At 37.4% G+C, this 25,896-nt stretch overlaps 1 protein-coding gene across 1 annotated transcript in view; it reads right to left on the bottom strand.

Annotated features, from left to right (window-relative positions):
- Positions 1-215: 215 nt before the first annotated feature.
- The window catches only part of LOC150075740 (uncharacterized), a 311,310-nt gene continuing 285,629 nt past the window's right edge, over positions 216-25,896 (bottom strand). Inside the window, exons 22-23 of the mRNA XM_090387858.1 lie at positions 18,345-18,440; positions 216-608 (exon numbers count right to left, since the gene is read on the bottom strand). Of these exons, the coding sequence (XP_090243984.1) occupies positions 216-608; positions 18,345-18,440 (489 nt within the window). The remainder of the gene's footprint in view (positions 609-18,344; positions 18,441-25,896) is intronic.

Below are 25,896 nucleotides of genomic sequence, written 5' to 3'. Positions count from 1 at the left end.
TAACAATATTTAATACAATACAAATAACTCAGTTTATTTACATTCTAAGTAACAATCAGCTAGCTACCTTTCCAAATAAAATAAAAATTATACTCTTAAGTAAATATTTGAAACCTGAATGATCTTTGCTAAGAACTGTGTTTATCTACTGAACCAAGACACAAATGGTTAGATAACATAATAATAAGTTCGACCTCATTATTCTGATTATATAGTTAATCTAAAACAGTATCAATACTAGGGAAATCATCAGTTACAGAAGCGTCAGACAAAAGACCTTGTTCTACACGTCTTTCCCAGTATGATGCTCTCTGAAGAATAGCCCGAGAAACATGCTTTTTGGATCGCATACGTGGAAGAGAACTGGTACTAGTTGTACTTTCGTCTGATGTGTAACCATGGCCAACATCTACAGATCCATCACATGAGGCATTAAGAAATGGTGATTGATATGTGAGTGTTTCTTGTTCACCAGAAGTGCATTTGCTAGGTGATGAAAAATTTTCCTCTTTTAAAATTGCTACAGTTCGGTTCATTGGACGTGGCAGGTTTTTCTGAGCATGCTCTCTAAATTCCTTTGACAGACTACGGGCTGTCAAACTATGAACCTGCAAGAATCAAAAATTATCAGATTTTTAACATTAACCTCAGTAATTATTTTACAGAAAACAGTTCTGATTGAGAAATTTCAAACTTTACTTATCTACAACTTTATTAAGAGCATCTAATATGTCAGGAAAACTACAAGGGTAAGATAACTTGCATAATATTGCAATCAATATGAAATATATTATTATAAATATATTGCATAAATATTGATTATGCTTCCCTCTACTGATGTAATTACTGATTACTCAACCTTGGAAATCATCCAATTTTCATAGTAGCTGTAAGCTCAACAAAGTTGAAGTTTACAAGAGAAGTTGATTATGCATTCCTGGAACTGTTTAGCTGTGGCAATATGCAGATTTGAATATGAAGTGTGTCACCATTACTTGCACATAAACTACTGTAATCACTGGCAACTTCAATTTACCACTGCTAATAGTAAATATAAACTGAACTGCACTCTGGGACCAACTTACACCAGAGTTCAGTATCTTTTACTGCATATATCTTTCATCATTCTCTTATCTAGCTGTGATGCATAACTGGATAGGGGGTTTCACCATTTACTGTACCATTTAGATTTAAATGGTACAGTAAATGGTACCATTTAAATTAACTGTACCATTTAGATTTAATTGCCAATTCCTTAAGGAAATTTGGATATGACCACAGAGCCAGTTCCTAATCATGTTCAATCATTATTTGATAGGCCAATGAAGCCCAAACCTTTTAAGAAGATTGAGAAGAGAATTTTCTTCTTCATATTCATCCATCAAGAGGCCTCTCTTTCATTACTTACTATTCTTCCATGGCAGATCCTACCTTCATTAACAGTTCATTGTTCAACTTCCTGGAAGACACATCAGCTACACTTTATTGCTGTTTTGTTGATCTCAATGGTAATCTGAAAACATACCAAACCATAGTGGAATAAGGAAAAAGTGCGTCACTGCATCATATTTTTTTTATCTTGCTATCACTGATAGGATTGAGCTTATTGTTCATTTTTGAAATGACACCATTAACTTTCAACCTAAAATTATTGTTGTTATTCATTCAAATAACATTTCTCACCAAGTAGGCAAATCTCTTATTCATTAACCCTTTCAAATGTAGGTTTCTGGACTGCATGTACATGATCCAGAGTGAGTTTTTCAAGGAATTTGAAAGTTTGTAAAAACTATAAAATATTAATTTTTTCCTATTTTGACTTTACAGCTGAACATTAGATTGGGATTACTGAGAAACTCAAATTATCAAATTGAAAATTTTCATTAAAAAAGCAAATTTTTTAAATTAAAAAAAAAAAAAAAAAAAAAAAACCATCATTACTTATAGTTGTTATTTGCATTAATATTTCCTTCCTTTATACATGTATTATATGATCCAGTTTCATGAACTTTTGGATCTGATTTTCTCAATTTCAACTTGTGTAAACCCACATTTTCTCAGAGCTTGTTAAAAGGGCCCCAGCCTCCTATGCAGATTTTCTAAGCTTGTAAATTCACAAATGGCTATGATTATTTGTAAACACAGATGGAAGCAAATATTTGTATCTATGTATATACAAAAGTAATTTGTTAATACTATATTTATAAAATCTTAGAAAAGCATGCTCACAAAAATTTTAAAAACTCAAAGCACTTACAGCTGTTTTTGGTTTTGTTAGAGTGGTGGTACCACTAGCAATTTTTTGTTTAAATGGAAATATACTGAATCTAAATCAGGAGTGTGCTGAAAAAAAAAAAACCCTCCCAGCTGAAAACATAACAACAAAAGTGATGTTTTCACAATTGGAAGTGGTTTTTTTATTTTTTTTTTTGTAAATCGAACTATTTCAATGTCTGTACTGAAATGTAACCGCATTCCTTTACTTAAATCTTTCTGATCTAATTGCAATCTTTTATTCAGTTCACTCCTTTTGCTCAGTTACTTTGACGCTATTTTACAATAGTGGGAACTTGCTCGATTTCTCAGATGGTATTCTAGTATTATAACTGGTTTGTTTCTGATCATGCAAACCATGGAAAGAGAGTAACTGATTCACTTTGTTTTCAATGAGAGAGAACTACAGGAATGAAATTAAAAATTATCACAACTGGGATGTTTCAAGAAAATCACAGATAAAATGGAATAACATTTCAAGTAAGTGGTATTTATTAAAAACAATGTGCATGATTACAATTTGTGCATATTGTTATTTGTATATATGGAGGAGTAATGGAATTTGGTATGAACAAGTTAATGTGAGTAACTTTAGCAATCCCTTTTCCAGGATCTGTAAAAATCTGATACACCAAACATTACTGTTGTTGCTTTCTGTACCTGCCTAAACAGCTGCAGGCTCATGGACATTCACTAGGTGAATAAAACAGCAAACAGTGACCACAGCTTAGGTGTGGTCAAACTATGGTTGTAATTTTGTGACTGAGTATCATCTCTTTTTTTTTTTTTTTTTTGCATATCAGCACTTTCAAAACTCAGTATTCTGTCTTCTTTCTGGCCAAGAACTATGTAGCAATGCAATTTTGTCAGTAGGTGTCTGACCTTTAATTGGAGATAAAATTCCTCAGTCATTTTTGGCCATTGTCTGGTCATTCAGTTGCAGATAATAACTATGGGCTCTTCCCCCTTTCCAAATGTTAAGATTTGATCTAATTTTTGTCATGGTCAAGACCATACAAACAGCTTCTAAAGAGGTGTAACCCCAGTGCCAGCTACCTCATGCACATGCTCCTGCACAAATTAATAAGAACTTTATATACAGTAGAACTTTGATTGTCCTTCACCCTATTTACCGTCAGTCTGTTTACCATTACTTAACCCCACTATGCCGTAATGCATTGTGATATTGGCGGCATGTGTCACTCACACTTTGTTTACAACTCACTGTATACAGTTGTACTTTAACCTCTTGTTTTATATATTCATAATTTTTATTTAGTAAACCCACTGAAATGACAGAGAAGTGTAGTAGTAGTTTCTTGCATCACAGTGGCATGTGACGCAAGAAAGCAAGAAAGCAAAAAAAAATTTACAAAACAATTCCCTCTAAATGTTTCTCCAGTTCCTCCTTAAATTTATTTAAGCTATCAACTTCCACGACAGATGGAAATTTGTTCCAGAAATTAACCACCCGGTGGCTAAAGGCAAATTTCCACACATCTATTCTACATCTGTCCTTCCTCAATTTGAATTTATGCCCCCTTAGGTTCGTAATCTGAACAAGTGGAAGAATCCCATCAGAATTCAGCATGCTCAACCCATTCAAGGCTTTATACAACTCAATCAGATCACCTCGCAGGTGCCTAGTCTCCAGCCGCTGCAATTTGAAGAACTTAAGCCTCTCTTGGTAAGAGGATCCCTTCATTCCCCTCACCAATCTTGTTGCCCTTCTCTGCACACACTCAAGCAAATCTACAACCTTCCTAAAATGAGGCCTCCAGACCTGTACGCAGTACTCAAGGCATGGCCTGACCATTGCCTTATACAGAGAGACAATCACCACCTTTTCCTTGCTAGCAAAATTCCTGTATATCATTGACAAAACCCATTGCTCAGAAAACTTCATATCTGACTGCACAATTACTCAGGTGTTTTTCATTTTGTACCACCTTAAGTGTAGAACCACACAGTTGGTACATTTCTCTGGGGTTACTTCTACCCATATGCAGTACTCTGCATTTGTCAATGTTAAACTTCAGTTGCCACTTCTCAGCCCATCTGCCCAAACTTTCTAGATCCTGTTGCAGTAGCACACTGCCATTATTGCCATTAACAACCCTGCCAACCTTTGTATCATCTGCAAACTTCGATACTAAGCCTGATATACCTTCATCAATATCATTGATAAATATACAAAACAACAGTAGACCCAACACCGAATCCTGTGGGACTCCACTAATGTGGGACTCCACTTCGTGGACTAATGTTATTAGTCCACTTCGTGGACTAATAACATTAGTCCACGAAGAGCAGCACCCACTGATTACCACTCTGTCTTCTCCCATTCAACATTCCTTTTATCCATTGTAGCAACTTACCCTTAATACCATTCTGCTCCAATTTGTACAGTAGTCTTCCATGTGCAACAGTGTCAAAAGCTTTCCTGAAATCCAAGTATATGATATCAAAATTATTTTTTGCATCCAGTTCCTTTGTAACCACATCATAATACCCAATCAAATTTGTCAGACAAGACTTTCCCTTAACAAACCCATGCTGTGTCTGAATTATTGCTGCAGTTTTGTCCAGATGATACCACAATGCATCTTTAACCAGTGACTCCATTATTTTTCCTGGAACAGAAGTTAAACTAACTGGTCTGTAATTACTCGTGTCACCCTTCGATCCCCTTTTGTGAATGTAAGAGAGAAGTGTTGGGATTATCACAAAAAATTGAAATAATCAATCATCTAACAAAAAGTTAAAGTGCTACAAGAATAACATCAGTTTATGGAATAGGAAGAACAACAGTGAATGATATAAAGCGTGATGCAGACAAAATCGAAAACCATGTGTCGAAAATGGAAACCACTGACGGTAAGGTTAAGTTATAAAACAATGAAGCTTGCTAAAAAGTAACAATTGGATACTGCAATGGTTCAATGGTTTGTTCAAACTTGTAGCCAAGGAATTCCATTGTTGGGACCTATAATAATCAAAAAATCCACTGAAATCAGTAAAAATCTAGGCAGAGATCCTACACTCAAGGCTAGCATCGGATGGTTGGACAAATTTAAGTTTCGCCATGGTATTTGACAGTTATCGATCCAGGGTGAGAAGCTAAGTGCAGATAGTGCAACGATTTGTTTATCATGAAAAACTACAGAGGTACATATCGAAATTTAGGTCAAAACCAAAGTCTTTGACCTGATCGAAGTTTAGGTCAAAGACCAAATATACAACTGCAATGAGACTCACTTTAATTGGAAGGCACTACCTCAAAAGACACTGGCCTTGATGACAGAATATATGGCACAGGGATATAAGATGCAAAAAGATTGCAATAATGGTATGTGCTAATGCCAGCAGTAGTCAGACCTTTGGTTGTTATAGGAAAACCAAAAAAGCGTAGATCATTTAAAAATATTAACTTAAATGCTTTGCCAGTTAAATATTTCTCACAAAACAACACGTGGATAAGCCAAAATATATTTCATGATTGGTTTCATAAAATATTTGTACTACATGTAAGATCACATTTGGCTGTTTGTTTGTTATTTGGTTTTTAGGAGCATTAGCAACTAAGGCCATATTGCTCCGGGGATATGCGGTGGTCATTCCTTGACCTTTCTGCAACCTCTGTATTTAGTGGTCACGGGCTTGAACCCCAGTCTAATCAAGAAGCATGTGCTACGCACTGCTGCTCCTGCCCACCTGGCTACGGAGGCTACATTTGGCTGTTTGTTTGTTATTTGGTTTTTAGGAGCATTAGCAACTAAGGCCATATTGCTCCGGGGATAAGCGGTGGTCATTCCTTGACCTTTCTGCAACCTCTGTATTTAGTGGTCACGAGCTTGAACCCCAGTCTAATCAAGAAGCGTGTGCTACGCACTGCTGCTCCTGCCCACCTGGCTACGGAGGTACCATCACATTTGGCAACAAAAGATTTACCACAATAAGCAATGCTACTGATGGACAATGCACCTACTCATCACATACACATATGTGATTTAAAAAGCGATGATGGCAAAATATCATGTCACTTTCTGCCAGCAAACATGACATCTTTCATTCAACCGATGGACCAGGGCGTGATTGAGAGTATGAAACGTCATTAAAAACAAAATGTTCATTCAAATACTTGTTTCAGCAGAAAATAAATTAGATGTGATAGAGTTTCGGAAAAGCTGCACTATAAAAGACGTAATTTTCAATGTTGCTGATGCCTGGAATGATGTTCCAGTTCAAACAATACAAAGAAGCTGGAATAAGTTGTGGCCAGAAATATATTCAAGTGATACAGAAACCATTCCAAAAGAAACTGAAATTTTGCAGTTAAGTTCGAATGTTCCTGGTTTTAAAAATATTTTGATGGAAGAAGTAAATGATTGGCTGGATATGGATGTTGGATGCAAAATTTTAGATGACAATGACAATGTACAAAGAGTGATGACAATTTTGGATGATTCTGAAACTGAAGAAGAAAAAGCTGCTGCTGATGAAACAACAAACATAATTAGACACTGTGAAACTGAAACTATGTTGTCAAAGGGCATTGAGTGGTTTGAGGTAAAAGAAGAAGCAAATGCTATGCAAGTGGCAATTGTTATTTTTGTGCAAAAATTTCTAACACTGCCTTCCAAAAGGCTTGAGGGATAATGAAACAAAATAAACTAACTGACTTTTTCAGAAAAGAAATATTTAAATATGTAGTAGTAATGGAGGCATATGATGCAAGAAAACAAGCATATGAGCTTATGGAGCATGAGCCGAAAAAAACCAACAATTTCACACATCCATTTCCTCTAAAAGTTTGTCCAGTTCCTCCTTCAATTTATTTAAGCTATCAACTTCCACGATGACACATGGAAGTTTGTTCCAGCAATTAACCACCCGCTGGCTAAAGGCAAATTTCTGCACATCTATTCTTCAACTGTCTTTCCTCAATTACAATTTATTTTCTCACAAATGCGGAATCTGAGCAGGCGGAAGAATCCCATCAGAACTCAGCGTGCTCAGCCCATTCAAGACCTTATACACCTTAATCAGATCACTTTTCAGGTGCCTAGTCTCCATAGGTGGAAATTTCCAAAGCTTAAGCCTTTCTTAGTAAGAGGCCCCCTTCGTTCCCCTTCTCTACAGGCTCAAGCAAATCTACATTCTTCCTAAAATGAAGCTTCCAAACCTGTATGCAGTACTCAAGCCATGGGCTGACCATTGCCGTACAGAAAGAGATAACACCTCCTTCTCTCTACTAGCAAAATTCCTGTATATCATTGACAATACTCCATGACCTGCTCTGGTAGCCTATCTGCAATGCTCAGCAAATTTCATATCTGACTGCACAATTATTTCCAGATCTTTTTCATTTTCTACACCCCTAAGTGTAGTACCAAACTGTTGGTTGTTATTTGGTTTTTAGGAGCATTAGCAACTAAGGCCATATTAGCATTAGTAGAGGCATATGATGCAAGAAAGCAAGCTTATGCAGCATCAGCCAAAAAAAAAAAAAACACTTCCACTTCACCCCTCCATTTGTTCGAAATACCTGTCCAGCTGAGCCTTAAATTTATTTAGGCTATCAACTTCCACAACAAGGGATGGAAGTCTGTTCCACCAACCAACTACCTGCTGGCAAAATGCAAATTACCGCACATCTATCCTACATCTGTCTTTCCTCAATTTGAATTTATGCCCCCTCAGGTGATTATTCTGAGCAAGAGGAAGAATCCCATCAGCATTGAGCATGCTCAAACCATTCAAGGCTTTATACACCTCTATCAGTCAGATCACCACGCCGATGCCTAGTCTCTAGACACTGTAATTTGCAAAACTTAAGCCTTTCTTCGTAAGAGCAACCCTTTGTTCCATTCACTAATCTTGTTGCCCTTCTCTGTACTTGTTCCAGCTGCTCTACAACCTTCTTGAAATGATGCCTCCAGACCTGTATACAGTACTCAAGGTGTGACCTGACCATTGCCTTATACAAGGGAATAATCACCTCCTTATCCCTGCTAGAAAAATTCCTGTATATCATTGACAAGACACCATGAGCTACTCTTGCAGCCCATCTGCACTGCTCAGAGAACTTCATATCTGCCTGCACAATTACCCCCCAGGACCTTTTCATTCTCTACCACTGTCAGTGTAGTACCACAGAGTTGATACGTTGCTCTGGGGTTGCTTTCCCATATGTAGTACTTTACATTTGTCATTGTTAAATTTCATTTTCAGCCCATCTGCTCAACCTTTCCAGATTCTGTTGCAGCAGCATAGCGTCAGTAGCGTCCTTAACAACCCTGCCAACCTTTGTATCGACTGCAAACTTCAACATTAAGCTTGATATACCATCATCAATATTATTTATAAATACAGAAAACAATAATGGATCCAACACTGAACCCTGAGGGACTCCACTAATAACATTAGTCCAGGATGAGCAGTGCCCATTGATTACCACTCTCTGTCATCTCCCCCTCAACCACCCCTTTATCCGTAGCAGCAAAATGCTTCCAATGCCACACTGCTCCAATTTGTGCAGCAGTCTTCCACGTGCAACAGTATCAAAAGCCTCTCTAAGATCCAAGTATATAATATCAAAGTTATTCCCTGCATCCAGTTCTTTTGTGATTGCATCATAGTATCCAATCAAATTGGTCAGGCAAGACTTCCCCTTAACAAAACCATGCTGTGTCCCAGCTATAACTGAAGTCTTGTCTAGATGATCCTGCAGTGCTTCTTTAACCAGTGCCTCCATTAATTTTCCAGGAACAGAAGTTAAACTCACAGATCTATAATTACTTGTGTCAGCCTTTGATCTTTCTTGGTGAATTGGGGTCACATTTGCACATATCCAGTCTATGGGTACCTCCCCTGAGTCCAAGGAAAGCACTCATAATTATGGCTAAGGGTTTGCTTACTTCCTTTGCTGCCTCCTTTAAATATAACTGGATAGATCCCATCCACCCCAGGTGCCTTTCTTGTTTTTATCTTCAACAATTTCTCCTCCACTTTACTCTCAGTTATTACAAGACTATCTAGTCTATCTTACTGCCAGATTTGAATACACCTCTGGCATTCCCCTCGCTGAATAACTGCTCATGTGTGAATGTCGATGCAAAATATTCATTTAGTTTGTTAGCTACCTGAGCAGGATCATCAACAGTTGAACTATCGATATTAAGGGGACCAATCTGAGTCATCCCCTACCTTCTAGAGTTTACATAAGTAAAGAACTCTTTGCTGTTTTTCTTTGCATCCTTTGCCAAAGATTTCTCATAATCTGCCTTTGCCTGCCTAACCTCCTTTGTGACTTGGTTACAGACCAGCTTATAGCTATCAGAGGCTTCTTTTTTTTTTTTTTTTTTGGTAGTTGTTAGCGCATAGGCTTCTGTGGCCATAATGCACCTCCCAAGGTTTTTGCAGTACTTTGATCCAAGCCCGAGGTGGGAATCGAACCCGCGACCTTTGGGTTGCCAGGCAGGCACTTTACCCACCCGGCTAGCCCAGTCGGCCATAGGCTTCTGTGTCACGTGTCAATTTATATGTATCCCATGCATTTTTCTTCTCTGCCATGTCTCATTAGTTCATCTGACATCCATTTAGGCCTAAACCTTGAACAATATTTCTTAGTTGGTATGTAAAGCCTAGTAGCTTCCAAGATAAGTTCTTTGAATGCTTCCCATTTTGAATTTGCTGTTGGTAACATCATCAGTTGGTCCCACGGTATAGAATTTAAATACTGTCTCAGACCATTGTAATCCCCTTTACGAAAGTAATAACCCTTCCCCTTACCCCTGATGGTAGTTACCTCTTCGAGTAAATCCCACTTCAGCACACTGTGATCACTGCCACCTAGTGGTTCCTTTATCTGCAGATTCTTAATGCATGAAGAATCATTACTGATAATCAAATCAAGACTATTACTCCCTCTGGTTGCCTCCGAAACATGCTGATGTAGAAAACAATCATCCAATAAATCCACAAAAGCCTTGTGAGTGACCAACCTACAAATTCCAGTCAATATCTGGGAAATTAAAATCTCCCATTATAAGACTGATTTACTGGCCCACTATTTCCCTGTACAGTTTCTTATTATACTCTTCAGAGTCATTCGGCCTATAGCACACTCCTACTCTCAATTTTGATCTCCCAATGCTTATGTCACACCAAACTGACTCGACACTGCACTGTCCAGCGATGTCGACTGGCTTCACTTCCTTGGATTTTATGTGTTTCTTAACTAATAGCATAACCCCTCCTCCCTTCCTATCCTGTCTATCATTTCTGTAGACGTTGTACTCCCCAAATTCCAGTCCCACGTCTCTGATATCCCAACAACATCCACCTTTGATGCTTTGAGCAATAACTCAAATTCATCAAATTTATTTACCAAACTCCTAGCATTGGTGTACATGCAAGTATACATGCACCTGTTCCTATTCTTCGCTACCCTAACACAACCCATGTGTTTTCTTGTACCACAATGACTCCCAGCAGTCTCTGAAATAGCCTGTATCTTGTTTTCCAGGCTTCTGCTCATTCCAATAGAAGCAGTGCAAGAATTACTTTCACCTCTGCCAGTGGCTACTGTTAATCTATTAGTCCTTGTATCCCCCCAAGCTAGCAGTTTTCCGACCCACCTAACACTGCCTTGATAGCATCAACAAATATTCTTGCACCCTTTCTATTTAAGGGTATCCCATTCCTGTAGAAGCAGTCTCTCCTGTTATCAAGTACAGACCAGTCTGAAACAAATTCTACCCCTTGAGCCTTGCACAATCTTTCCAGGGCCGAATTGATCGAAAAGGCTCTCATCATATACTCCCTCCTGTTGTATCCGGGCAGAATTGCAGACACTTTAAAATTCAACCCTAATTCATGGCTTTTTTTCAACAGTGACCTGTACTTCTTAAGTAATTCTGCCAGTCTCCTACTCTTAATATCATTAGTGCCAACATGTACAACTATATCACCTTTTGTGCCCTTAAAAGATGATATCCGCTCTACAACGTCGTCAACCTTTGCCCCTGGCAGACATACCCTGGTCCTGTTCCACCTATCCTTTTTACAAAGCATGTTCCCCTGTTTCTCTGACAATAGAGTCACCAACAACTACTAGTTCCTGTGGGACCAGCGCATTCTACCTTGGGGGTTGCCGCTGTGTTGCGTGATGACCAAGTGCAAGCTCTGGCTTTGATGTGGGCAGCTGAGAGCTTGATGGGCCCCTCAATTTAGATCCTTCGAGGGGATCCAACCTGTTCTTCAAGCTCTCATATAGGCCCATAACAATGCTGAGTTGTCGCCTGATTTCGTTACACTCCTTGCATCGTGCGCGCGCACACAAAGACATCCCCCCGTGGCAATATCATGTCCCGTACCTGATTGCTCCACAAACATCATGCAAACTGCATTTTAAAAGGCTGTGATTCAAAGGGCAACTGCCCCCCTCAGTTCTCCTCTGAGCCACAGCACTCCCATTAGTGTGAGCCTTTTGCTTTACTGCTTTGGCCTGAGTCATGATTTTGATTTAATTTCAATAAAAGTTCAATTTCAGTACAAAATTATAACCCTAAACTTGTATCCCAACACAGTTATAACGCTATATATATTTTTCAGTATCAAGTATTATCTACGAGTTCCCTTTATATAACTTCCGTATCAAGTTATGTATTAATTAATAATGTTACGTTTGTAATCTAAGTTGTTATAGGTATTTAGTTAAAAGTACAATTTAATTTACAACGAAGTTTAACAAAATTAATAGATTTTACTGATTAATTGACTATTATATTATATACTATACTAACGCTATCTAGTTCGGGATATAACATTGTACCGTATAACAAAGGCGGCAAGTTACGAACGGTAAATCTTTTAAATCACTTAAGTATTAACTTCCAAATCTCGCTGTCTCAATTCAGAATAAACTAATGATCCTGACTAGGTCTACATATAAGCTGGTTGATGAGAATCGGTTGATGAGAATCAACCGAAAGAGCAAGCTGGCTTTAGGACAGGTTTCTCAACTATGGATCACCTTCATGTAATATCACAGCTAATGGAGAAAGCAAATGAATATAAAACACCATTATGCCTGGCATTTGTGGATTATGAAAAGGCATTTGACTCCATACAGCATAAGGCAATGTTTCGGGCACTGGAAAGACAAGGCATTGATACCCCATATATTATGATTTTTAAGAAAATATACGAGAGTGCTACCTCCTTTATTAGACTAGACAAAGACAGTAGGAAATTTAAAATTGAGAAAGGAGTTCGACAAGGAGACACAATATCTCCGAAGCTGTTTACTGCTGCCCTTGAGGAAGCTTTCAGAAGATTAGACTGGTCGCAGAAAGGAGTCAATGTGAACGGAGAGTACCTAAACCATTTACGATTTGCAGATGACATTGTGGTCATAAGCCATGATCCCAAAGAATTAGAGGAAAATCTTAATCAGTTATGCACAGCTAGTAAGGATTTTGGACTAAAGATGAATATGGCTAAAACAAAAGTAATGAGAACAAGTATGCCACAGAAAGGGAAATAATGATTGAAGGAGCAGTAATTGAAAAGGTGGAGTCATATACTTATCTGGGACAAGTTATTAGCTGTAATAATGATAAATGGCTGGAAGTCAAGAGAAGAATAAATTTTGGATGGATAGCATTCAGGAAATATAGTCACATACTGAAGAGCAATATCCCAGTTTGTCTGAAACGTAAAATAATGAACCAATGTATACTCCCCACCATGACTTATGGAAGTGAAACTTGGGCACTCACCAAAAGAATGGAAGAGAAGCTGAGAACTACACAGCGAAGAATGGAACGAATCATACTGGGAATCAGACTGTTAGATAAGAAGAGAAACACATGGATTAGGCAACAAACTCAAGTAAAGGACATTCTTATCAAAACTAAAGAACTAAAATGGTCTTGGGCAGGACACATAGCTCGAAGACATGATGACAGATGGACTAAGAAAATAACAGAATGGTATCCAAGAGGAGCTAGAAGAAAACCTGGAAGACAAATAGATGAAATTCATGAGTTTGTGGGTAGTAAATGGATATCCAGTGCTCAAAACAGAAGGAACTGGAAAGTTGCTGGAGAGGCCTTCATCCTGCAGTGGATTGAAAATGGCTGATGATGATGATGATGATGATAGGCTGCTTATAGAAAATAATTTGATGTAACAATTTGTCAATAAAGCGGCTAAATATGGCTAAAAAACATCTTGTTCAGTGGAGCTGCAACTTGTAACACGTGGATTTGATACCCTTACAGATACTTTTATGCAATTACAAGGCCGAGTAAAGAATAAATACACCAGATTAATCAGAAAGTCACAAAATAATGCTATACTACTAAATTTAAATCAAAAGTTTTAGAAAAACAATAATTTCAAATCAATAAATAAGAAAATCCACTTAGCGGCTTTGAACACGTGTCGCTCCCACTAGCCTCGTCAGCAGACGCGATTATTGCTCCAGGAATATGCTGTGGTCATTCCTTGACCTTTCCTCATCCTCTGTATTTGGTGGTCACGGGCTCAAACCCCAGTCTAATCAAGAAGCGTGTGCTACACACAGCCGCTACTGCCCACGGAGGCACTTATGAACCATTGGTATGTTTCTCTGGAGTTACTTCTAACTGTATGCAGTACTTTGCATTTGTCAATGTTAAACTTCAGTTGCCCCTTCCCAGTCCATCTGCCCATATTTTCTAGATCCTGTTGCAATAGCATACTGCCATTAACAATCCTGCTAACCTTTGTATCACCTGCAAACTTCAACATTAAGCCTGATATGCCTTCATCAATTCATTGATAAATATACAAAACAGTGGGCCCAACACCAAACCCTGGGGGACTCCACTAATAACAATAGTCCACTAAGAGCAGTGTCCATTGATTACCACTCACTGTCTTCTCCCACTCAACGACCCTTTTATCCATTGTACCAACTTACCCTTAATACCATACTGCCCCAATTTGTGCAGTAGTCTTCCATGCGCAAGAGTGTCAAAAGCTTTCCTGAAATCCAAGTATATGATATCAAAATTATTTTTTGCATCCAGTTCCTTTGTAACCACATCATAGTATCCAATCAAATTTGTCAGACAAGACTTTTCCTTAACAAACCCATGCTGTGTCTGAATTATTACTGTAGTCTTGTCTCGATGATCCTGCAATGGATCTTTAACCAGTGACTCCATTATTTTCCCTGCAACAGAAGTTAAACTAAATGGTCTGTAATTACTTGTTCCCCATTTGTGAATTGGTCCCCCTTTGATCCCCATTTGTGAATTGGGGATACATTTGCACATCTCCAATATGTGGGGAATTCCCCTGAGTCTAATGATGCTCTCATATTTATGGCTAATGGTTTGATTACTTCCTTTGCTGCCTCCTTTAATATAACTGGATAGATTCCATCCACCCCAGGTGTCTTTCTTATGTTTAACTTCAACAATTTCTCCTCCATTTTGCTCTCAGTTATTACAAAATCATTAAGCACCCTGTTACATATTGTTTTCTTTCAAATTTTTTTTGACATTACTAGACAAAATATTAAGTTAAAAGATATTAAAATAGTTAAGTCAAAATATTAAACATGGGTGTGTATGTAGATATCTGTACTATGATTGATGACCCCGTAAAAAATAAATAAGTTATATATGACCTGGTCTATTGTATGTATAATGTTTTCAATGTACATATTCTATTACCCATGTATTCGATTATCCATCATGGTCTCGGTCCCGCACCCTGACGGACAACGATGTTCTGCTGTACCTGCAAAAGTTTCCATATTCATATTGTGAACTGAAGTACAGCATTCTTCAAGCTCCTTTCTGATGTCATGACCATACTGATTGGCAGTCATATGTTGTACAGAAGACCACCTGCTACTTTATAGCAAAAGCTGTAAAGTTTATTATTCAAAACATTGATATTTTTTTTAAGGATGAAAGATTATTTATATTGACCAAAGGTCAAAAAGTGTCCAAATCCCCATTATGTAAAGCTTTATTAATAGTGAAATTACAGTAATCTTATAATACTGTGATGAATTTGACTAAAAAATGAATAGCAAGTGCTTAAAAAACGGTACTCAATTTGTATAAATCTGCAATAAATTTATTGGTAGATGGTGGCTAAATTTAGGTTGGAAGATGCATTAAAAAGAACTAAGTCGGAGAATGGGGTGAAAATATTTTAAACAGATTTTAAAATGAGCGCAAGGAAGTAGAAGTGCAGATCTCCAATCCTTGGTTGTCATAAAGAGGTTAAAGAACGTAAATGAAAAAAATTAAAAACAAAAAAAAAAAAAAAAAAAAAATTGAAAAAAGAAAAGAAAGCCGGTGATGCCAATAGTTGTTACGAGGGACTTTCGTTGAATAAACCTCATCAGTTGGCAAATGGGAGAGAAGTGAACGAGTGTTGTATCTGAAGTTTATCTATACTCTCGTGATGCTCTTTTTGACACGTGGGAACTTTAGCCGCGAGAGGTTCCAAGCTGGTGAGAGGTTGAAGGGAAGTTTAGCGTTAATGATATTGAGATCGGAATAGTGTCGGTACCATTCGATGGTGAAGGCTTCATACTGAAGAATTCTGTAGCTCAATCTAAGTTTAATAATGGTGATGGCAGAGTCAACAATTGGGGGGGGGTGTGGTTGTGGGTTTGAGCGTGGGTTGTTAACTCAGTACAGGATTGAGTTGTCCTGAAACTGTTGAAGTGGTAGTATGCGCGGGTATTGGAAGTTGTGGAGGAACTGAATTTGGTGGTAGTGCTACCGATGTAACAGGTGTCGTAGTTTGGTTGGCATTTTATGAGATATATAATTGAGATCGTTGATGGGATATCTCCCTCACCTTCTCTTCTTATAATAAACTAGGTTTCCTATTTAATTCTTATAAAGATACACACAAATATCCCATCAACGATCTCAATAATATTATATATGCCTTTAGTAACTTGCAGTCAAGTAAAATGTTAGGAAATTATAATTGACATCAAACTCCATTTCCGAGATTAAAGGAAAATCCTTAAAACTAATTCAAAAGTAGAGAGAGAGAGAGAGAGTTGTCATTTCTCAGATAACAAAATTAGTCAGAAACCAGATAACAATAATGTCATCTGCATAAGCCAGCAAAAAAACAAGGCATACCATGAACCTTCTTGTGGACCAAACAGAAACATATGCTGAATGACTACATCCTGAAAAGAGAATCTTCTTAAGTAAGACCTCAAGGGAACCCTCTTAAGTTAGATAATATAACCTAAATCAACTTCATAAAAAGCTGTTAATCTCAAAAGACTCCATCAAAAAGAAAACAAAGCAGTCACCCCTCACATTGTGATAGTGAAGTCAGATATTAAGTTTTCTGAGCAATGCAGACAGGCAGCCAGAGCAGGTCAAGAGGGTATTGTCAATGATATACAGGAATTTTGGTAGCAGGGAAAAGGAGGTGATTATCCCTTTGTATAAGGTAATGGTTAGGCCACGCCTTGAGTACTGCATGCAAGTCAGGTGGTCTCATTTTAGGATGCAGAGTTGTTCGAGCATGTACAAAGAAGGGTAACAAGATTGGTGAGGGGAACGAAGGGACCCCTCTTACCAAGAAAGCCTTAAGTTCTGTAAATTGCAGCAGCTGGAGACTAGGCACCTGCGAGGTGATCTGATTGAGGTATATAAGGCCTTGAATGGGTTGAGCACGATGAATTCTGATGGGATTCTTCTGCTTGCTCAGATTACAAACCTGAAGGGGTATAAATTCAAATTGAGGAAAGACAGTTGTAGAATAGATGTGTGGAAATTTGCCTTTAGCCGGCAGGTGGTTAATTGCTGGAACAAACTTCCATCTGTCATTGTGAAAGTTGATAGTTTAAATAAAATTCAAGGAGGAAGTGGACAAACTTTTAGAGGGAATGGTTGTGTGAAATTTTTTTTTTTTTGGCTGATGCTGCATAAGCTCATACGCTTGCTTTCTTGCATCACATGCCTCTATTACTACTACTACTACCACATAGCCGAAAGTCAATGCAACATCAAAAACAGGAGAATTCTGAGAATAAAAATTTTCCTCATGGGTACTAACCACAATAAATCTAGAAATCAAAGTGACCTCTACAACCACTGAGTATGAGAGCTAGATGATGAGATTTATCAAATTAGTCATTCTTAATCAAATAATATAGTAGGCTGATGACAACACTAGTTTTGTGATCCACATTGGAAGACAAACGAGCCACTGTTATAGTATCAGATATTAAACAGAAGATCCATACTTTCATTAAGGTAGCACAGAAAGTGGATTACACTGTACAGGAGTAAAAGAAGGAGGGTAATACTACCATTTCCTCAACCTTGTGGAGGTTTGATTTGATTTCTATGGTGCAAAGGTGACAGCGGCAATGATGTGCCAAGTCCAATCTTGTGGAGGAACTTTAATAATGTTCGTGTATTTGGCAATTGAAATGCATTGCAACAGGAAATTGTAAAGCCACTCTTGTTGAGCTCGAGAGAGAGTAAAGAATGGGCAAAAACCAATGAGTCGATTACCATCAAAAAGATACCAAAGCCATTCAGCTATTCACAAGTTCAATCTATCATCACATAACTGCAACAGAGGCTGTGTTAATGTTCATATATAACCGTCTTAAGTTTCATATGAAACTTAAGACGGTTATATTAAGACAGTTCTCTTTTCAAGAAAAGATGGTATGCCTTGTTTTTGTATGCACTGATATACCCAATGTTCATCTGACACAGCCACAAAATAATGATAGATACATTGGTGGGAGATGACTAAGTAAATGACAGCAAATAGTAGTCTATCAATATTATTATTTCTTAGGGGAGAGAGAGAGAGAGAGAGAGAGAGAGAACAAGAATCAGAAATAGAAGGTAAGAATTATGATATCCAGCTCAGGACCCTGGGAGTGCCAAGCCCATACTCACCAGATGTGAGCCCTGGGGTTGCAGAGTAGGTTCAGTCAACATATTTGACAAGATCTACTATTAATAAGTATTAAAACTATTTCATAATTAATTTCTCACCTTTACATTACTACGTGGTGTGGATTTCTTCACAATGCTTTTAGGGTATTCTGTTATTTTCTCTGTGTACACTGCAGGATTTTCTAATGTAAATTCCTAAACAAAAACATTTGATTTCTTTTAATATATTAAAAAAAGTCAGAAATAATTTTTTTATTTAGAATTTTTTCCCATCAGTTATTCAATGAATTCTTTAAATAGTGGAATTTAATTATCTCATGGGAGGGGGGGAGGGAAAAGCAGGCATAATGCAAAAATATAAATTCCGCTAAGCATGCAAAATAAAATTACATATACAGTAGAACTCCACTTTATGATTGGTTCACTGTACAATCAAATCACCATAATAAAATACCATTCATTATACGATATGTAGTAAGCGCCAGTCATTATGATCACATTTGCAAATTGAATTTTAATTCTATTAAATGGCAATTCTAATAAGAGAAAATAGGAGGAATATTACCATAGGCTATAAAAGTAAAGATCACAAATTCACACTTTATTATATTACTAATTAACAAAATTAAATGATACATGAAAATTGGGAAGAATATTCTCCACAGGTTAGCAAAATAAAAATAAATGTACGCTTAGTACATAACTAAATTAATACTGGAATAACACATACTAACTAATTGATATTGCTGTTCACTAACATTTTTGAGGGGGTTGTAAAATTTAAAACAGTAAAAAAAGATAAGAAATCAAAAACAAAGAACATGGCAAGCACAAATTGCAACTACATTCACACAAGTGAGAGAGATACAGAGTAACAAGTTTACGAAACTTAAAAAGTAGGAATGAAGAGAAGATTGTGAAAATTTACGTTTTTTATATGATTGAAGAGGAAGGAAAACCATTTCATCATAATAATGTGAAAAATAAGAGTTCCAGCTATTGGTATTATCACAAATGCAATAAGATCAAGTTTACTACCCATTTATAATAGATTTCACTAACAGAAAAGCCTAATAAACTGGAAACTGCAAATTGTTTTACGGTAGTGACCTCCAGAAGTGTCTGATTGCACTAATCAGTGATCTTGTTTGCCTTTAGCCAGCGGGTAGTTGGTTGGTGGAACAGACTTCCATCCTTTGTTGTGGAAGGTGATAGCCTAAATAAATTTAAGGCTGAGCTGGACAAGTATTTGGAATGAACGGAGGGGTGAAACGGGAGAGTTTTTTTTTTTTTTTTGGTTGATGCTACATAAGCTTGCATCACATGCCTCTACTATTGCTAATGTTAACTAGCACATACTTATTTCGCTTTACTTTGAGATGGTCTTACAATTGTCTATGACCAGACCAGACCACGTAGTCCTTCCTCTCAGCCAATAGCAGCATTTGTAAACGCGTTGGCCACATATATTGCTTTGCTTTTGCATCCTTTAGTTGAAGTGACTTTTTGTGTCGTGCTTTAATCAATATATTAGTTTTAATCGATTTTTTTAATCAATAAGTACAATTTCCATTACAAAAATCACCTTTTAAAGAGATAAATAGCTTAGTTATTTAGTGAAAATTTCAACTTCAGAGGACTTGGAATGAATTATCAAAAAACAATGTGTTATTGGGTTCACATTATGATACTTTCATGATACAATGGTGCCTCTGGAATGGATTAATATACTAAAGTGGGGGTCCACTGCATACATTTAATCATTTTTGATGTGAAACATCCTTGGGGCACCTACAAACCAGTAAATCTGATCAGTTACGAAAAATGCATCACGGTAATTACGTCACAAATAAATTATACAAGATATAATGTTAGAACTCTTTATTATATACAGAAGGCACATCGCTGTATACAACTCCCTTCACAGCTACAAGCCAGGGGTTTACATAAAAGAAATTACACAACATAAACAAATATGAAAAAAAAAAAAAAAAAAAACGTTATTAGCATTAGCATTAGTAGAGGCATTTGATGCAAGAAAGCAAGCTTATGCAGCATCAGCCAAAAAAAAAAAAATAAATAAATAAATAAAATAAAATAAAAATAAATAAATAAATAAATAAAAAATAACCACTTCACCCCTCTGTTCGTTCGAAATACCTGCCCAGCTGAGCCTTAAACTTATTTAGGCTATCAACTTCCACGACAAGGGATGGAAGTCTGTTCCACCAACCAACCACCCGCTGGCTAAAGGCAAACTTCCTCACGTCTATCCTACATCTGTTTTTCCTCAATTTGAATTTATGCCCTCTCAGGTGATTTTTCTGAGCAAGAAGAAGAATCCCATCAGCATTGAGCATGCTCAAACCATTCAAGGCTTTTTACACCTCAATCAAATCACCTCTCTGGTGCCTAGTCTCCAGACACTGTAATTTGCAAAACTTAAGCCTTTCTTCGTTCCATTCACCAATCTTGTTGCCCTTCTCTGTACTCGTTCCAGCATCCCTACATCCTTCTTGAAATGAGGCCTCCAGACCTGTATACAGTACTCTAGGTTTGGCCTGACCATTGCCTTATACAAGGGAATAATCACCTCCTTATCCCTGCTAGAAAATTCCTATATATCATCGACAATACACCATGAGCTACTCTTGCAGCCCGTCTGCACTGCTCAGAAAACTTCATATCTGCCTGCACAACCACCCCCAGGTCCCTTTCATTCTCTACCACTGTCAGTGTAGTACCACAGAGTTGATACGTTGCTCTGGGGTAAACAGCAACCATACAACAATATGGTTGCTGTTTCCCATATGTAGTACTTTACATTTGTCAATGTTAAACTTCATTTGCCACCTCTCAGCCCATCTGTTCAACCTTTCCAGATCCTGTTGTAGAAGTGTACTGTCATTAGTGTCATTAACAACCCTGCCAACCTTCGTATCGTCTTCAAACTTGGACATTAAGCCAGATATATCATCATCAATATCATTTATATCATCATCAATATCTATGGGGGGGGGGGGTGTACGTTGTATTTAGTAATTTGTTACATGTTTTTTTAGAAACATGTAACAAATTACTAAATACAACGTACACACACTGCACTGTCTATGTCACGACTACGGATTTATGCACAGCGCTGGCTCATATACAACGAATTACACAGGTAACAATATGTCTCGGGTTAATTCGTAGGCTGCCGTGAGGAATTTTCTATTTCACACGCCATCCACGAGATAATTTGAGCAGCTTTTTTTTTTACAATAATAAACTGTTTTTAGGAGTTTTGGTGATGAACATATATTATAATTTGCATTTTGAATAATTTAACATGCCTAACTCAGATTGGCTTCAGAGATCTGTTCACCCAAATAAGCTGTAGCAGTCAACTTGTTAATAGGCCGATTGTTCAATACTATGTTTAGTACTGTACATAACATTTTCTTAAAATAAATCAATTTTTTTTAATAGAAACAGTTTTTGACTTTACCCCTTCTCCCTTAAAACTGGTGGGTATTACAACAATATGGTTGTAATATTTGTAAGCAACGTCAAATCTACAAGAATCACCCTGAATTTTAACAGGGAGCAAAAAAAAAAAATTTTATTTTTTGCTGACCTGTGTAATCTGGTTTACCCCATCCCATTATTATTCTATATTTATACAACAAATCCATCTGCTTTTTACATTAATTTCCCACTTATAAAATACTCTCCTGCTGAAAATATTTACCCGATCTTTTAATATTTACATTACAAATGTATACTTTAATCTGGAAATGCTGCTTATTCCTCTAACAAAAATAGTATTATAATAATAATAATGCAATTAAACTATATGGCATCAAAGCTTCTAGTAAAATATTGTGTTCACTGTTTTAAAAAATTGTTTTGCCATACACTGTTTGACCCTTTGAATGTCTTAGCATTAGCATAGACACATGATGCAAGAAAGTAAGTTTATATAGCATCAGCCAATAAAGGAAAAAACTCCTTATTTCACCCATCCACTCGTTCCAAATGTTTGTCAAGTTCTGCCTTGAATCTATTTAAGCTATCAACTTCTACAACAACAGATGGAAGTTTGTTCCACCAATTAACCACCCGCTGGCTAAAGGCAAACTTCCGCACATCTATCCTACAACTGTCTTTCCTCAATTTGAATTTATGCCCTCTCAGGCGATTATTCTGAGCAAGAGGAAGAATCCCATCCACATTGAGCATGCTCAAATCATTCAAGGCTTTATACACCTCAATCAGATCACTTCGCAGGTGCCTAGTCTCCAGACACTGTAATTTGCAAAATTTAAGCCTTTCTTCGTAAGAGCAACCCTTTGTTCCATTCACTAATCTTGTTGCCCTTCTCTGTACTCGTTCCAACAGATCTACATTCTTCTTAAAACGAGGTATCCAGACCTGTATACAGTACTCAAGGTGTGGCCTGACCATTGCCTTATACAAGGGGATAATCACCTCTTTATCCCTGCTAGAAAAATTCCTGTATATTATTGACAAGACACCATGTGCTACTCTTGCAGACCATCTGCACTGCTCAGAAAACTTCATATCTGCCTGTACAATTACCCACAGGTCCTTTTCATTCTCTACCACTGTCAGTGTGTTACCACAGAGTTGATATGTTACTTTGGGATTACTGCTTCCCATATGTAGTACTTTACATTTGTCAATGTTAAACTTAATTTGGCACCTCTCAGCCCATTTGCTCAACTTTTCTAGATCCTGTTGTAGAAGTGTACTGTCATTAGTGTCATTAACAACCCTGCCAACCTTCGTATCGTCTTCAAACTTGGACATTAAGCCTGATATATCGTCATCAATATCATTTATAAATACAGAAAAACAACAATGGACCCAACACTGAACCCGGAGGGACTCCACTATTAACATTGTCCACGAAGAGCAGTGTCCATTGAATATCACTCTGTCTTCTCCCACTCAACCATCCCTTTATCCATAGCATTAATTTGCCTCCAGTGCCACACTGCTCCAGTTTGTGCAGCAGTCTTCCATGTGCAACAGCATCAAAGGATTTTCTAAGATCCAAATATACGATATCAAAGTTATTCTTTGCATCCAGTTCCTTTGTGACTACATCATAGTATCCAATCAAATCGGTCAGACAAGACTTCCCCTTAAACCCATGCTGTGTCCGAGCTATAACTGTAGTCTTGTCTAGATGATCCTGCAACGCTTCTTTAACCAGCGCCTCCATTAATTTCCCTGGAACAGAAGTTAAACTTTGCCACCTCCTTTAATATAACTGGATAGATTCCATCCACCCCAGATGCCTTTCTTGTGTTTAACTTCAACAATTTCTCCTCCACTTTCCTCTCAGTTATTACAAGATTATCTAGCTTACTGCCAGAGTTTAATACACCTCTGGCATTCCCCCTCCCTGAATAACTCTTCATGTGTGAATGTCGATGCAAAATATTCATTTAGTTTGTTAACTACCGGAGCAGGATCATCAACAGTTGAACCATCGGTATCAAGTGGACCAATGTGATTCATCCCCTTCCTTCTAGAGTTTACATAAGTAAAGAACTCTTTGCCATTTTTCTTTGCATCCTTTTCCAAAGATTTCTCATAATCTGCCTTCGCCTGACTAACCTCCTTTATAACTTGGTTACAGACCAGCTTATATCTATCATAAGCTTCTGTGTCACATGTTAATTTATATGTATTCGATGCATTTTTCTTCTCTGTCACATGTCTAATTAGTTCATCTGACATCCATTTAGGCCTAAATCTTGAACAATATGTCTTTGTTGGTATGAAAAGCTTAGAGGCTTCCAAGGTTAATACTTTGAATGCTTCCCATTTTTTGTGGCTCCTCTGTAGCCAGGTGGGCAGGAGCAGCAGTGCGTAGCACACACTTCTTGATCAGACCGGGGTTCGAGCCCGTGACCACCAAATATGGAGGATGTGGAAAGTTCAGGAAATGACCACCGCATATCACCGGAGCAATATGGACTTAGTTGCTAATTCTCCTAAAAACCAAATAATAACAACAACAACTTCCCATTTTGAATTTGCTGCTGGTAACATCATCAGTTGGTTCCACCGTATAGAATTTAAATACAGTAAACCCCCGCTATTCGCGGTATCTGTATTCGCGGTTTCGTGTATTCGCGATGGCTGATTTAATATAAAATGAAACCTAAAAAAATGTGAATTTGAAAGTGCCGTGAACATTTTCCGCCATAAAAAAAACATGGGTGGCTAAAATTATCTTTCCCGGTCAAAAGAGCGCTCAGTGGGTGGGGAGAGAGGGGTGATAAAATCGCGAGCGTGGAAATTTCTCGCTAATCCTTGTTCAGTATGTGTTATGCGCTTGCCATGGAAGGTTTCGTCGTTTGCTTTTAATTTATATGCTTATAAATTGAATAAATTTATCAATTTATAAATTGTAAATTTATAAATTGATAAATTTATAAATGCTTATAAAATTGTATATTTTGTAAGCATTTATCAATTTATAAATTGATAAATGCTTACAAAAGTGATAAATCAACCGTTTTGCAGTGTAAAACAGACTTTTTCGAGTGTGTGTGTGTGTGTGTGTGTGTGTGTGTGTTAACGGAAGAAAGTAACTTTATTGTGAACAAGTTCTTTCTAACCCGTACAAAAATATGGCTACGAATAAAATTGAGTTATTAGACAAAATTTCTAATGGTGAAAGTGTCTCCTCAGTGGCAAAACATTATAAAATCAATGAGTCAACAGTACGATCAATCAAAAAATCGGGAAAAAAAATCCGCCGTAGTGTCCGTGAAAACGCGCTAATTGCTTCAAAAATGTGCTCTGTAACTCGTGATGTTAAATTAGAAAAAATGGAAAAAGCTTTAAATCTGTGGATAGAAGACCGAACTCAAAATAAAATTCCATTAAGTTCACTCATCATTCGTGAAAAGGCAAAACTCCTTTATCAACACTTTAGCGAAACTGGTGCACTGGCGGGATAAGTTTTTTTGCTAGCAAAGGCGCTGGTTTGAAATTTCTAATAAATATTACATTTAATATTAAATTGTTTCTTATTTTCATTTCGATGCCATATGCTTGCATTTCACTATGTACTGTCTATGTACATAGTCATATTATGAAGGTACATATAATACTTATATATTTCATACTTTGGAACGGAGCCCCTTTATTACTATGGGAGCCATAACTCAGTATTCGCGTTTTCGGTATTCGCAACATTTCTCAGGAACGTAACCCCCGCGAATAGCGGGGGTTTACTGTACTATCTCAAACCACCATAGTCACCTTTACGAAAGCAAAAACCCTTCCCTTTACCCTTGATGGTAGTTACCTCTTTGAGTAAATCCCACTTCAGCACGCTGTGATCACTGCCACCTAGTGGTTCCTTTATCTACAGATTGTTGATGCATGAAGAATCACTACTGATAATCAGATCTAGAGTATTACTCGCTCTAGTTGCCTCCTGAACATGCTGCTGTAGAAAACAATCATCCCCAAAATTCTTGCTAGTGTGTGAGTGACCGACCCACAAATTCCAGTCAATATCCGGGAAATTAAAATCCCCCATTATAAGACGCTCTAATTTACTGGCCCACTCTATTTCTCTACACAATTGCTCTTTATACTCATCAGATTCATTAGGCCT

The sequence above is a fragment of the Mastigoproctus giganteus genome, chromosome 13 (genome assembly GCF_048544385.1).
Source record: "Mastigoproctus giganteus isolate SK-2022 chromosome 13, ASM4854438v1, whole genome shotgun sequence".
NCBI lineage: Eukaryota > Metazoa > Arthropoda > Arachnida > Uropygi > Thelyphonidae > Mastigoproctus > Mastigoproctus giganteus.
Note: the sequence above shows the minus strand (reverse complement) of the source record. Positions and strands in the feature narration are given on the sequence as shown.